We start from the raw sequence: 15,352 nt of genomic DNA, 5'->3' as shown, positions 1-15,352 counted from the left end.
GGCCACCGGGTCTCCCGCTTTGCTCGTCCTTAGCAACCTGGGCTCCCGGACCTTGCAACTGAGGCGGCAGCAGGCCGGGTCACGAGAAAGAGAGCTTCAGATCGGCCCACGCGGGGCTGGGGCTGGGGTGGGGCTCGGTGGCTCCGGCTCCCCTGTGCTCCCCGCCCCCGCCGGCCAGCTCGCCCTTGCTCAGCCGGCGCGCGTTCCTCGGGCGCCACCTCTTTGCGACTAGCTCATTTCTCAGCAGGTTGGCCCCAGAGCGTGTGAACCTTTTCGGTCTGGGCTCGCAGCTCCTCTCCAACCTGCGCCGCCCCAGCTGGGCCGCTCCGCCCCATCGCCGGAACCCGCCCTCGCGGCCACCTGGCCCTCGCATCCACGACACGCGCGCCTGCAACTTGTTCAAGGGCGTTGTGGAATCAACTTTCCGGAAGCAACCAGCCCACCGGAGGAGGTAGACCGACAGCTATGTATATATACGCGCTCTCCCGCAAGTGGCTGTGCACCCAGAGGTCTGGAACGCAGGGCAGCTGACTCCCGCGGGACGCTCGCGTTTGAGGAAGGGGTTTGCCCTGCCCCACGAACCCCAGACCGCTGCCGCCAAGACTAATTAGACATTGCTATGGGTGCCACGGCAACGCGCCACGAATCCCCTATGCCTATGTGAAACTCTCGGGGTTTTCGCTCTTCTTTCAGAGGAAGCTCTCTGGTTGCTTTTTCGCCCCAGTCTCGGGTCCCTTTTTGCCTGTGTGGTTTGGGAGAGGCACAGTTGGAGGCGCTGATTCCTACAGAAGTAAGTGCTCCGGGGGTTCCAGAGAAACTTTGTTTTTGCTTTCTTTTTTCTTTTTCTTGTTTTTCCTTTTCCTTGTAACTTGTGAGATGCTCTCGACATTGGAGTGGCTGTTGGGGACCCACGGGCTTCCAGAAGAGGGAGCGGATCGGGACAGTGCCGGAAAGAGATGGAGAGCTGGGACTGACTCTCAGGTTCCATCCACTCTTGCAGGTCCCAGAGCCAGCGAGCGAGCGGTAAGATGCTGCGGCGGCTGGTTCGGCAGTGGAGTGTCCTGGTGTTCCTGCTCGGCTACGCCATGCCCTCCTGCGGGCGCTCCGTGGAGGGGCTCAGCCGCAGGCTGTGAGTACTGGGTCCTCCCGGGTCGCAGGGTGGGGACTGCCAGCGCCAGAGGTGGCCAGGCTGGGGGCCATGGGGATCCAGGGCTAGGAGCCTTCCCTGGTGCTCCCAGCCTGAGTCTGACACAGTCACCCCGGGGTACCTGCTACCAAGGGGTTGAGCTCAGTAGAGTCCTCTGTAGAACTGGTCAGACAGGCGAAAGAGAAGTTTGATGTGCCTTTCCATAAGAGGGAGCCTTTCCCTGAATCTCTGCCGGCAAGATCTCAGCCTGCAGGGAGGAGAAACCACCAAGATTACTTTACCGGCCCAGGGAGGTTCTGAAACTCAGCAGAAAGCCCAGGGATCCAGGAGCCGTTTGTGTGCCTGTATGCGCGCGCGCGCGTGGATATGTCTAAATGTGGGTGGCAGTTTGTGTGTGAACAGCAAAAACCCTGTGTCTGGTTTTATTATGAATGACATAACTTTAAGCATATAAAACAGGACTGTGTTGCATAACGAAGCATATTATATAATTTAGAGTAGCAACTTTTCAGTGGCAAACTTCCAGCTTTAGTATCGATATCATTCAGGAAGGCGGGCGTGCTTGCCTCTCAAATGGACTTTAGGCGTGGAAACTTTCTTTTTCCTGGAATTATTGCTAACGGTTCCTTAATCCAGAGTCGAAATATTTGCATTGCGGGCTGAAAGCTTGCATTTGGACATTCTCAGTTGGTGATTTTTTTTTTTAAGACGAGAGATTTTGACTTTGAGATAAGCAGACATCTAAGTACACAGCAAAATATCGCTGTGGTGTTTGGGAAGTTGTAGGTGTGCTTGAGTCTGGCTGTCTCCATAGTATATTGGGCATAGCAGTTCATCGACGGATATGTAACAGCGTCTTTGGGCTGCTCTCTGAGCAGCAGACTCGGCGTTCAGGATGGGAAAACCATAAAGTTTAAGAACCGAGCAGAGTTTGACTCTGGAGAAAGCATTAAGGGGGACTTGCTCACCTCATAATAGAAACAGCAATATCTACCTAATATTAACAGGCAGGTTCCTGGTGCTTCTTGTAAATTCCCAAGGGTATACAAAAAGACAACTGTTCTGTGCCTGCATTTGGTCTATTCTTATTAGTTCGGCAGAAAAATCTTTAAATGAAATTACTTTAGACTTGTCTGGATCTTGGCACCAGAATGAAAATCTATTCTGAATCTCCAAAGGCGAGTTGTGTAGAACATTGTACTGTGATAAAGCAGTATTGTGTCCCAAGAGTGAGTGTTCTGCTGGCTGTTTCTGAAAGTTGTCTTCAGACTTTTCACTCATTTTTAAGACTTGTGTGAAATTCAATTACCCAGCATCCAAATATAAATACAGATGAACTGGATTTTTTAAAAAAAGCACACTTACATACTGTATTTATTTGGCTAAGAATTTCTGCCTTGGAACAATGCCAACTTTTTCTTTAAAGTTGCTTAATACCTATTTTCTCTTTTGAGAAAGAGTAAATGAACCATGCTTGAATCTACAATGACATTATAAAAATAGCACTAAATTGTCCTTATAGCTATTTTTAACTCTTTGTTGCACCTTACAAAACTACCTATCAGAAACCATTTGGCAGCTGGGGTCTCTGCTTTAGCTTTTTTTTGTAGGTGAAATACAATATTGCAGTGAAATACTCACACTTGACTATGGTTATAAAATTATGAGACACTCACATACCTAATGGCTAATCACATCACACTGGGGTTTTTCAAGGGAGTCGAAATCATTGGCAAATGAAATTTTTTTGTTAGATCATCACAGCCAACTGGAGTTTAAAAAATAGTCATTTTTTAAAAAATGCATGGCTACCAAGTGACAGTACATTCTTATGCTGGACAAAACATTTACCTGCTATTCCCCAAGATCAGGTTAGCTCCTTGAAAGAAATTTTAACTTATCACCACAACATATTAATGTCCAATTTTAGGGACACTATTTAAGATGCACTGATTTTTTTTTAAGATAGAGATTGGTGCCTTTTTAGAGATAGGAGATTATGATAAGTGTGCTTCTTAAGCCGTTTAAAGGTGACTGGTAAGCTGGAGTGAACTGATGCCGCTGTGTGGATGAACACAGTGGCTAGTGGTTCCCCAACTGTTTGGCATAGCGAGGGAACCCCAGGACATGGAGAAGCCTGAGGCATCGTTGACTGTCTTGCTTAGGCTAGATTGGGTCTACTCCACATAATGAAGGCATAGCTTTCTACTGAGTCATCGGGTTGGAAGGGAGTGTTGTGAGTCACACTAACTCTAACACCCTAACTCTGTGTCCTCTGTGGACCACAGAACTTTCTCAGACTTCTAGTGCATGCCCTATCCTCACATCAGCACACTCAAGCTGCTGCCGGCAGAGAAATTTCCATGACTGCTGTTCCCCTTCTTGATAGCTCCTTAGAAACTTCATTTCCCTCCTGGGGAACTCCATTGAGAGTGGTATTTCTGTCTGTCAGAGAAGCTATGTTTTGACTAAAGTTCAAGTTATCTGTGATAAACAGTTTGCCCAGTTTTTGTCTTTTTTTATTAACAATGATCAATGACGATGATGAAGCATAATGTACCCATTTTTCTTAGGTCTATAATAAGATCCACATGAGCCACTGTGCTGTGAAATGTTTACAGATTTCATGAGTCACAGATAACGACTGTGTCATGTTTGCAGTTAAAGTGCTTCAGAGTTATCAACAACATTGAAAACCCCTTAGCTTATTCCTCACATCCAAGATACATGCTGTTTGTTCATGTCGATTATCTGAGTCATCTTTTGTCTTACTTTAGAAGTAGATCATTTTATGGACCCTGTTTTCCATTGATGATAAAGATATTGCTGTGTTTTTCCACCCCTCTAATGCAATTTCTCAGGCAGAGGTGTATGGCCACGGTATTTCAAAGGAAGTTATATTTAAGATACTAAGTCATTTGTCTAACTTAGCATCTAAGAAAATTTGTGTTTTCTAGACTGGCTCAGAGTGAGTGGTTCAGATAATAGGGTATTTACCTTATATGCATGAAGCCCTGGGTTCAGTCCCCAGCATCATGTAAACTAGGCATGGTGATGTACCTTACAATCCCAGCACTGGAGAGGTAGGGGCAGGAGGATCAGAAGCTCAGGGTCATTCCCAGCTACATAGCAAAAATACACACCAGAAAATAAAATTAAATGTGTTTTCCACTGTGTTAACAATATCTTCTCAAAACAAGATAGGGAGCTTGCACCTCACGGGAGAGGCAACAAACACTGTGACAGTCAAGTTTTATAAAACACAAGGATAGGCTAGTGTTGCATTTCCCATGAGAACCATCCTGGGAAAGTACAGCTCTTGAGTTGTGAAGGTGCCATGACTCACGGTTGCCAGGCCGGCCAAGATGACAGACACCCATGCCAGTCACAGAGGCAGGGGCAATGGTGTCTTGATTCAAACAGACCAACCACTAAAGGTTTGGCTCCAAGTTCAGATAGAATTGAGCTGTGTAATAAACTTGAACATGAGAAGGACAACAGCCAGGGATTGGGAAAGAAATAAAAGACCCTAGAATAATTAATTATCAGCGAAAGTTTCTTTCCAATGTAACATTTTTGGTAAAAGACGCCAAAGCCAAGTGCTTTGAGAGCAGTCCTTAGAGCAATCCTGTCCTTTAAAAATGTTATTAGAGGATATAAATACATTGTATCCAAACCTCAAATTTGTAGCCTATTAAAAGTTTCCAGATTACTAACTGTTACCAGAGTATGAGAATTTTAATCTATATTCACATGTGGCACCTTCAGAAAGGAAGAGAGCCGCCTTCATGCCTCATTTAAACCAGGCTCCTGTTAAATTCCTTTCCATGAAGTCATGTCTTTTTTTTTTTTTAACAAGCTATATGGCTTAAAGTCAGTCCCCATACCAAAATACTACAAGGAAGCTGGCATTCTGACCTCATCCCACCCCCACAGTAAAACCAAGCTCTGAGAATCCTACCTCCTTATTTTGGTGATAAAATCGGCTTCCAGTGGAGTTGGTCTTCAAGGGTTATGATCAGTTTCGTGTGGTCAGCCTATTGTCATGGGGTTTGCTATTCTGCGCCCCACACTTCTTGTTGCCTCTGTGGTACTTGATTCTGTCTTTCTTGGCCTTGAGAAAGTGTTGGGGGCATTAAAAAGATAGCCTTGGCCGGGCGGTGGTGGCGCACGCCTTTAATCCCAGCACTCAGGAGGCAGAGGCAGGCGGATCTCTATGAGTTCGAGGCCAGGCTGGACCGACAGCCTCAAAAACAATACAGAGAAACCCTGTCTCGTAAAAAAAAAAAAAAAAAAAAAAAAAAAAGATAGCCTTGACTTTCAAGAACCATAGTCCTTCTTTGTGAGATTTCTCCTCTCCACACCTCATAGTCCCCATCTTTAAAATGGACCCAATGAAGCTGCTTGTTATTCCCCTGTTTCTCTGAGGGGTTGGTGGAGTTCTATTTAAAATGCATAAAAGGCATGCAAACACTCTGGTAGAAGGCTTATGAAGTGAGCCTTCGAAATACACTCAGAAACTTCTGAGAGAAGCCATTCCAGACAGCTGGTCAGCTGGTGGCGACTGGGGTTTGGCACAAAGCTTAATTAAAAGCTTTAGATGGTGGCACACACCTATGATCCCAGCACTTGGGAGGCTAAAGAGGGATTTAAGCCCAGGCTAGGATCCATAACGAGTTCCAGGGTAGCCTGCCTCAAAAAGAAGAAGAAGGAGAAGGAGAAGATAGGGAGAAGCAAGGAGGGAAGGAGGAAGGAAGGAAGGAAGGAAGGAAGGAAGGAAGGAAGGAAGGAAGAGGAAATAAAGATAAGAATATAAGAATGTGTAATTAGAAGGCAAGCCTGGTGACTGGCATGACAAGAGTCATGTTTGTCATCCTAACATTTAGATGGCCTCAAACTCAAAGAAATCCACTTGGCTCAGCTTCCCAAGCACTGGAGTTATAGGTGGCCCCCATCATTCTGATCCCCAATATATTTAATTAAAAAGAAAACACTGAAGTACCAAAGGAAAAGCGGGATCTCACTGAGATGAATACAGAGATAGTTTTGTCCCCTTTCTGTCCACCTTCACGTCTAGGCTCTTACTCTAATCGCACACCTCATACTCATGCATCTTGGCCCCATGGTTCCCTAGTTCCCCTCTGTCTTCCTGCCTCTTACTCTCACACTTGCTGTGCTCAGCTGTTTATGTGTGTATATGTGAGTGTCTATATATGTCTATGTCTGTGTGTCTGTGTGTGTCTATGTGTGTATGTCTGTTTATGTCTGTGTGTGTGTCTGTGTCTGTGTGTCTATGTGTGTGTCTGTGTCTGTATATGTCTATGTCTGTGTGTCTGTGTGTATCTATGTCTGTGTATCTGTGTGTGTGTCTCTGTGTCTGTGTTTGTCTATGTGTCTGTGTGTCTGGGTATGTCTATGTCTGTTTATGTCTCTGTGTGTGTGTCTGTGTCTGTGTGTGTGAGCTTAAAGGGTGCTCACTTAGAGCAACTTCATTTGCATTTCCTGGAATGGGATCTATCCCAGAAAAGCAGTGAGTTGGACAACTGGGTTTGTTTCTCCAACAGAATTCTGGCAAGAGTGACGTGATTAGGGTCCATCTCCTAGTGAGATTTCTGCAGCAACACCTCAGAACAACATTTTCTTTTGTTCCTTATTATGTATTCCTGGTTCAGAAGACAGAATCCAGGGCCCTGCACATGCTGAGCAAGAGCTGTGTGACTGAGCCTCATGTCTGCCTGTGTCTGAGCATAACCTAGTCACGGTGTTTTTAGCAGGAGTGAGAGCTGAACTTGATGACCCCTTTGCTTTATACAGATGACCCCCATTTGGACAGAATGCTCCCCATCTCCCCAGCTTATTCCAGCCAGGGACCTGCTAGCAGGGGCGCGCATGTGCACGGCCTCTGCTGACCATGCCTTCTCCCCCCACAGCAAACGCGCGGTGTCAGAGCATCAGCTACTACACGACAAGGGCAAGTCCATCCAAGACTTGCGCCGCCGGTTCTTCCTCCACCACCTGATCGCCGAGATCCACACAGCCGAAATCAGAGCTACCTCGGAGGTGTCCCCCAACTCCAAGCCTGCCCCCAATACCAAAAACCACCCTGTGCGGTTCGGGTCAGACGATGAGGGCAGATACCTAACTCAGGAAACAAACAAGGTGGAGACCTTCAAAGAGCAGCCGCTCAAAACGCCCGGGAAGAAGAAGAAAAGCAAGCCCGGGAAGCGCAAGGAGCAGGAGAAGAGGAAAAGAAGGACTAGGTCTGCCTGGCCAGGCACAGCTGGGAGCGGCCTGCTGGAGGATCTCCTGCCCCACACCTCCAAAACCTCGCTGGAGCCCAGAACAAGGTACCAGCAACTGTGCTCAGTAGCGCCCCCCTCCCCTCCCTCTGCCATGGTCAGAGAGACCCAGAGTCTTCTCCAATTCTGTGTCTTGATCCCTGGCTGCGTGATTTAAAACCAGATATAAGCCACACTCCCAGCCTTGTTCTTTATTATTCCTCTCAACAGTTTAATCTCTCGACTTCTCTCCCTCTGACCCAGTCAACTCTGCTCCCTTCCTCCCTCCCTTCCTCCTTCCCTCCCTCCCTCCCTCCCTTCCTCCCTCCCTCTCTCCCTCCCTCCCTTCCTTCTTTCATTCCAGTACTCCCCTTCCTCTCCCCTTCCTCCCCTCCTCTCCTCCCCCTTCCCTCCTTCCTCCTGGTTTTGTTTGTTTGTTTATTTTGTTCCTGAGGAAGGTCTTCCTCATAGCCCAGGCTGACTGTGAGCTCAAAGCAATTCTCCTGCCCCAGCCTGTTGGGGGAAGTCCTGTGCATTTGTCAATAAAGTACTGTTGAGCCTATAGGAAACCTAGATAGGAGGGACTAGGAGTCCAGGAGAACTCTGGGAAGGAGAAAGACAAGAGAGTTCGAGATGTAACCGCCATTGGGGTAGGAAGCCTGGAACCTCCCCGGTAAGAAACATACTTAGATTAACAATTATGGGGTAATTACTTAAGTCAGAGCTAGCCAGTTAGAAACAAGCAAGGCCAACAGCTTCATAATTAATATAGCCTCCTGTGTGTTTATTTGGGACTCGTGCGGATCTAGAACCAGGCTGGCGCGGCAGAGCCCAGGCGACTGGCGGGGGATAAACCAAAGCGGATAGCAAAGGAAAAAGCTTCTCTTAACACCAGCCTTTCAAATTCTGGGACTATAAGTGTTCCCCACAACAGAGTTAGAGTAATTCCAGTTCTTAGCTGAGCTTCTGAACCTAGCCAGCCTTGTCCTGGATTGACTGGGAAATTAAACATGTTCCCCATGTCAACGTCTTGGAAAACAACATGGCCAGGCAGTATCTCAATATAAGCACTTATGAGCCGTTCACATGCTATTTAATTAAATGTATTTCATTACATTTCTGACTTATTTCGATGTAAACAAATTATTTTTTTGAAACACATGTTTGCATTCATTTGATTTTTAATTACATCTAATTCCTGTCTCTGCCAGTTCAAGAAAACAGAATGGCTTCTGGCATTTTTCAGTCTTAGTTGGGATTTATGTCTTCTATACCAGAAAGTAGCAATAGGGAGACATGATGTCTCAAAGCTGGTTTAGCCTTCACACACAGATGCAGGAACTCATGGCACTCACGGGTTGTAAAGTTGGGTAACTCAAGGTTAGGTCTTGAGTCCAACATTAACACCCACCACCTGGAGCAAAGGAAGCCTCAGTCAAGACTTGGTTTTGTCTTCTGGGAAAATGTCCCAGGTTCATGAAGTTAAGTGAAAATTAGATGAGATCACATGACTGCAAGCACCCCGAGACTCGGTTCTGTTTTCTTCACATATATGTAAGTGTATGCATATCATATGCTGTGTGTTTTAGATGGAAAATGGGCAAGTTTCTGTGAGGCAAAGGAGGAAACTATTTCATTTTACAAGACAGAAAATCAAAGCATCTTACAATTGGAAAAACAGAGTTAGTTATTAGAATTGGACAATGCACCCCCACTCCCAACTAGATTTGTTCCCCATTTTCTAGATCAAGTGCTGGTCATAATAATTCATGAGCATTGGTTGTCAGTAATTTTTTAGATACCCAAAGATAAGTGCAAACTTTAAAAAAGGGTATTCATGAAAATCACTTATGCTTCTATTTCTCTGGGTCTAATATAGACATAGGTATACTGTGAGGTAAGATAATTGATAAAAGTGGGGCATGGTCACACAAGTGCGCTGCTCAGAATATGCAGAGACACGCAGACCGGGGAATGCAGGTAAAATCTTCAGAGTAAAGACTTAAAGGTCCCCGAGTGACCAACCCCTTAAGAACATTGCTGCTGTGTGATGACTTAGAGGTCTGACAAAACGGCAGGTGTGAGCTTTAGTATATATTATTATATAGTTTCTTAAAAGAAAACTACCAGGGAAATTTAAGTTCTCTCATCTCTCTCTCTCTCTCTCTCTCTCTCTCTCTCTCTCTCTCTCTCTCTCTCTCATTAAGTTTTAAGATTACATTTTTAAAAACTTTGATGTTCAGTACAAGATGCCCAAATGCAATAGGGATTCATTTACTAAAATCATGTTTTGACTTGGAAAATACTAAATTAGAACTTTTCGGTGGTCAAAAAAGCTAAAACTCTAAGTACTATCACATAGACACACAGACACACACAGACAGACACAGACACACCTACTTTCATGCTGGCCATGTGATACATTTTATTTGGCTTTTCCAAGTAAAGCCTAGATAGGGTAAAAATTAGTCCCTAATATGTTGTTCCCTCTTCCTTTCTTTTTGGGAAATATAATTGTTCAAGATACTGCTAATTCCCACTTTTGTTACCCTTTTACTCAATTCAATAAATGTCAATTAGTAAGACACATTTTAGTCAGGGCAACACACAAATTAGTGAGTTTTGAAGTATTATTATTTATTTTGCTTTACTGCTAACATCCACCCAGCTCAAATATTCATCTTAAAAGCTCTTTTTTCCCCCCACTTAGGGGCCGTTTAAATATTCCAACCAAAACTACCGGGGAAGAGTCAGCCCCTTGAGGCATCCTACACATCTGACAACTTTTCTTTCTTTAGCTGCAGTGTGACACTCCAAAATGGTCAAGAGTCTTTGACTCCCACACCCACATACGTCTGCAGCATAGGATTCCACCCACACATCCGCCTGTTAATGACACAAGGAAACCGTTTCCTTAGAAACGAGTGCGTGTCCATTCTCTGAGGTGGACTTTACGGAGAGCACAAAAGCTCCCAGAACTGTCACTGCTGCCACAGACCAATTAGAAAACACACGAACCTCAGCACTAACTGAGTAGTCACACAGGCAGAGCAGGGGTAACTCCATTTATTCCCAGGCATCTAATCACTTAAAATAGACTTTTATGTGGAGTGGAGTGGTACACACCTGTAATCCCAGTGCTTGGGGTGGGGGCAGCGGCTGAGGCAGGAGGATTGCAAGTTTGAGATTGGCCCAGGATTTACAGTACACAGCTACTCTCTGGGTAGAATGAAGGATCTCTGGGTCCCCCCCCCCCGAAGTCAGATATCATGAGAAGTTACCTTCTAAGTGAGGAATTACTAGTATACCTGGTGACCCAGCCTAGCTTCGTCTCCAGGTTCCTCACGGAGACGCTTTCCGTGGCATCTCTCCTTTTCCGGCTGACTACAAATAGATATTCAGATCCCTTTTTTTTTTAATCTGTGCCACGATGACCTCCCGGTTGGATCAGGACTCCTTCTGTAGGCTACTGCCTGAGGTCTACCCTGTCTTCACACTGAATCCCTGAACTTCTCACAGACATCTTTATTGCACGGCATCCCGTCTGTAAGGGAGAGTAACCCCTTTCCTTTCCCTTTCTTGTCTTCGCAGGACGCATTGAAACTTTCATCGCAGATCTTCCAAGGACACATTACAAGGATTTTGTAATAGTAAACATATGGAAAGTATTAGACATATTTATTGCCTGTACATACTGTAAATGCATTGGGATCAAACTGTCTCCCCAGGAAACTGCACATTGGTCGTGTGAATATTTTTTCTTTTTTTTTTTTGCCAAGGCTAATCCAATTATTATTATCACTGTTACCATAATTTATTTTGTCAAATGATGTATTTATTTTGTAAATGTATCTTGGTGCTGCTGACTCTATTTTTTTGTAACATAATGCACTTTAGGTATACATATCAAGTATGTTGATGAATTTGACATGAAAAAGTGTCTTTATTTGTGGTTGATTTTAATGAATGCTGAGATATAATTATCTAGACTGATTTCCTTCTGTGCATGTAAAAATGGCAATATTTTAAATTTGTAAAGAATGTCTAATAAAATATAATCTAAATACATCATGATTCACACTGTGAATTTTATCCCTTAAAGTTTCCAATCTGAGGAACATAACATATTTTTTTTAATTCTACTTGAATACAGTCCCAAGCTTAATATGTTAGTGTGGGCATCTATTCCAACATGCCCACATTAGCTTTCAGTTAAAAACCACTTGAAGTGTCCTCTGTCCAATATTTCAGTTCAAGTCAATAGAACAGCCGAACAACCTGGACTCCAAGCTGAAGTGAAGACAAGAAAGAGGAGAAAATAAGCAGAGAAGTCAGGAGAAAGGGTCAAAGAGGGCTGTGCAGAGCTAAGGCCCAGACAGAAGAGGCCCCAAGACTTTATGAGTCTGAATATATTTTGCCGATGTAAAGTTTAGTTTGCAAGAGCTTGTTTGTCATTCACAACAATAGCGAAGATGTGCTCGGGAATTCTGCTAGTTATGGTTTCCTACTAGGAAAGGAGAGTGGTTTGGAAGCCACAGAACAGCTCAGAAGGCCTCAGAAGTGAGGGCCACCCTGCTGCAGTCTCAGTCTCTGGAACTCTGGGCATCACAGCACACATGTAGCACCACAGGGAGCCAGCCCCTTCTCCATTTTGAATATCACTCTAGCTCTTGCTCTCTCTACATTTGGGTGAAACTGTGTCCTGTTTTGTTTTGTTCCCAAGACAGGGTCCCTCCATGTAGTCCTGGCTGTCCTGGAACTCACTCTACCCGCCAGACTGGCCTTGAACTCACAGAGATCCACCTGTCTCTGCCTCCCGAGTGCTGGGATTAATGGTATGCACCATCACCACCACCCGGTATGAACCGTGTTCAGCATAAGACACACAAGCAAAACCCAAACCCAACCTCTATGATCCAAACATACACATGTTCGGAAATGATCTATCAATGTTCAACCTCCTATTCAATGTCTATTGGAAGTTTGAGGGCACTTACAAAGTAAAATGCAGTAATGTCCCCCAGGGTTCTTCCACACCAATGCACTGATTTCAGGAATCAACACAACACTGTCTACAAGAAACTATAAAATGCTGCAAAAACCATCTTGAAGTTTTATCTTTCTAAGTGGCCCAATGCCAGGAGCAGGAAAGAGGGAATGTGTGACCTTCTGCCATTGATTCTTACCAAGGCATTCTCAGTCCCATCACTACCTTTAGACACACCCTGGCTTCCTTGGCAGTGGTGCAAAATGAATTTGTAAGACTGATGTGATAGGAAGATAAAGGGAGAAAGATTACCTCCAGGAAAACACAAAAACAAAATTAAGACTAAGAAGCAACATAAATGTAGCAAATTACCGCTATTGCTTAACCTAGACTTCCATGATACTCATGAAGCAGCAGCAATTTAGGTAAAGGTGATTTGACCTAAGTGCTCTGAAACTGCAAAAAGGAAGTGAATCTAACAATGGGGCACTTAATCTTTATCCATCTGGTGTTAATTAGATACCCGGTATAATAATAAATGTAGAGTTAGCTCCAAAAGACACATACACTTCCCCATGCTTCCTCGGGCATCTTTGTGAAGCACGACTTTGTGATACGGCTCAGATGTTCTGAGAAACGTCTCAGGTTAGCAGTATCGTGTCTAAAAAAAGTGAAAAGCCAACACTGGCGTCTTCCCTGTTACAAAGTGTTAGTTTGGCCTACTGACAGTGTCACTCTGACAATGGAAAGAAATCAAACATTGTCTTAAGAGAAGGTAAGTCTGCGTGCAATGATGACTAGGGGATCTCTTAACTCTTCACAATTCTGACTTCTCAAAGCAACTTAAAGGCTCCTGAAGCCCAGTATGTCTACTTTTCACAAGGATGATGAAAGACAGTGTTTCCAAATCCAAGTCACTCTAATACGCTACGCCGTGGGCTCAGGAGGATGACAGGGGTCCTTGACGCACCTGAACTAGAACCCTTTATAAGAAATTGCAGAACTCTTATTCCATTCGGAGGCGGCACCTTTGGACACCCTACAGTTGAATTCAAGAGCGACTTGTTTATGGTTTAGCTGCTACTTTTCCCTCTGCCCGCAAAGTTCACGGTAAGACAGGACTCACTGTGGACAGAAGCCAAGCCAGCAGGGCCTTCATCTTCTGTAAGTGCTGCAGATCACACTGGGAACTTGAACCAGGAAGTGTTCCTAGAGCACTTCCTGAAGCTAAGGATGAAAGTCATCCCGAGTGCCAATGTTTCCCTTCCTTTCATGACCCAGAAAGTCTTACACACAAGGAGACCATGAAAGATTCTATTATAGGGTTGCCAGGTGCCAGGTTACTCACGAAGTCTCAACCGAGCTCTTCAAAAGGCGAAATGAAAACTCTAAGTGCTGGGGACTAAAGTGATATTCCGAAGAATCCTGCCTCCTCCGTGTGCCTGGTTTTACTCCTCAAGACAAACACTATCCCTTGCTGCCTTGATCGACATCGGCTTGTAGACTCCTTTGTTTGATATTCAACACCCAACCACCACCCAGCAGACCTCTTAGCACACAGTAGGTGTCCAATAAATTGTCATGGAGATTTCAAAACCACTGAGAAGATTAAACTAAGCCTCTGCTGGAGGCAGGAGATGGTTCCCTGTCTGGGGTGTCTCCCACCTCAAGCCCTTCTCTCATAACAGGAAGCCCAGGGAGTAGTAGCTCCGAGCTCTCTACCGTGCACCAGAGTGCCCTTTGTTCCTCAGCTTTTGGTTTCACGGGGACTTTTCCAGCTCCATAAGCACAAGAAGTAAGGGTTTGTGTTGAGGGTACAGCAACCTCCCACAGGAAGGGAGGGGAACTTAAAATATCAGGTTCTCTTCTCGTGAATACACAGCACAGAGGTTACCCACAGGGCCCAGTTGTGCAGATGAGGCACGCCGCTCGTTTGACAGAAGATTAATGCACACGGTTCCCAACCGGACCCACCAGCATCAGGATGGGGACACCCACGGCTCTGTAAGTCCTAACGCACGCGCAGTGCAGATGGGTTATGTTTTTAAATTGCATTTCAATTAATCTTCAAAACATCTTCCTAAGAGCCGGAAGACATTTATAAATTGGGATAAACACAAGGTGTGTCACCCTTGAAAAATGGATTGTTTGCTGGACGGCCCTACTCCCTGTCAGAGTACATATAACCTTGGGGGTCCGAAGAAGAAAAATAGTCCATCCATCTTCCATTTCAGTAGGATAATTGATGGTCACGGATCACCAAGTTGTCATTGAAAAACTGCTGGGAAGGGCCTCTGTTGAGCTCCATATCTATTGTACAAAACAAATACAAAGCAATAACAAACCCAGCCGCACTGCCCTTAGCAAGTCCATGTTCCCGTCAGCCTTCTGTTCACGCGTCCCAAGGGCTCATGAATCCAGGCATCAGCACAAAATGCAAAATCCCATACTGCAGTTCACTGGAGCCGGATGATGACGCAACACATGAAAGGACACATCAGGCTGCCTGGTGAGACCCTTTAGATGTCTCGGGGAGGGGCCCGTAATCGTCACCTTCCTCTAGGACTAAAGTAGTATTTTTATCACATTTTACATTGCAAAGACCACCGTGACAAGAAGAATAAGTTATCACGGCTGTAGAGCGAACATCCGTTGTTTCCTGGAAGCCTGCTGTGTGTGTGCACCAGCTTCATTTGGGTCCCTGCCCATCTGCGCAACCGCCAGCCACAGAAATGGGGTTCTTGGTCTGTTTTGCAGGCTATGCAAGTCTGCCACAGACTAGAGCTTGGCTGGTCAGTGGAGATCGAAGCAAGCTCATGGCAAAGCTCCACATGACACCAGAGTATGCCCTGGCGAAAGCTTACCCATTTCACAGGAAAGCCAGTTCTCGTCACTTGTCAGGGAGTTCGGGGAAGCCGTGGGATTTATACTTCCCGTCAC

At 45.2% G+C, this 15,352-nt stretch overlaps 1 protein-coding gene across 1 annotated transcript; it reads left to right on the top strand.

Annotated features, from left to right (window-relative positions):
• Nucleotides 1-201: 201 nt before the first annotated feature.
• Nucleotides 202-11,493, top strand: Pthlh (parathyroid hormone like hormone). Its single transcript, XM_021228900.2, has 5 exons — nt 202-451; nt 694-790; nt 1,001-1,129; nt 7,078-7,494; nt 11,017-11,493. The coding sequence occupies exons 3-5, from the start codon at nt 1,029-1,031 to the stop codon at nt 11,024-11,026; spliced, it is 528 nt and encodes a 175-aa protein (XP_021084559.1). The 5' UTR covers nt 202-451; nt 694-790; nt 1,001-1,028; the 3' UTR covers nt 11,027-11,493.
• The last annotated feature ends 3,859 nt before the right edge of the window (nt 11,494-15,352 follow it).

Source organism: Mesocricetus auratus, unplaced genomic scaffold (assembly GCF_017639785.1).
Source record: "Mesocricetus auratus isolate SY011 unplaced genomic scaffold, BCM_Maur_2.0 Super-Scaffold_100001, whole genome shotgun sequence".
NCBI lineage: Eukaryota > Metazoa > Chordata > Mammalia > Rodentia > Cricetidae > Mesocricetus > Mesocricetus auratus.
The sequence above is the reverse complement of the archived record's forward strand: the minus strand, read 5'-3'. Positions and strand labels throughout refer to the sequence as shown.

Excerpts from the sequence above, each read along its gene's own strand:
- Pthlh (XM_021228900.2), top strand. The coding sequence starts at position 1,029 with ATGCTGCGGCGGCTGGTTCGGCAGTGGAGTGTCCTGGTGTTCCTGCTC. Across the intron at positions 1,130-7,077 it reads GAGGGGCTCAGCCGCAGGCT|CAAACGCGCGGTGTCAGAGC; the intron begins GTGAGTACTGGG and ends CTCCCCCCACAG.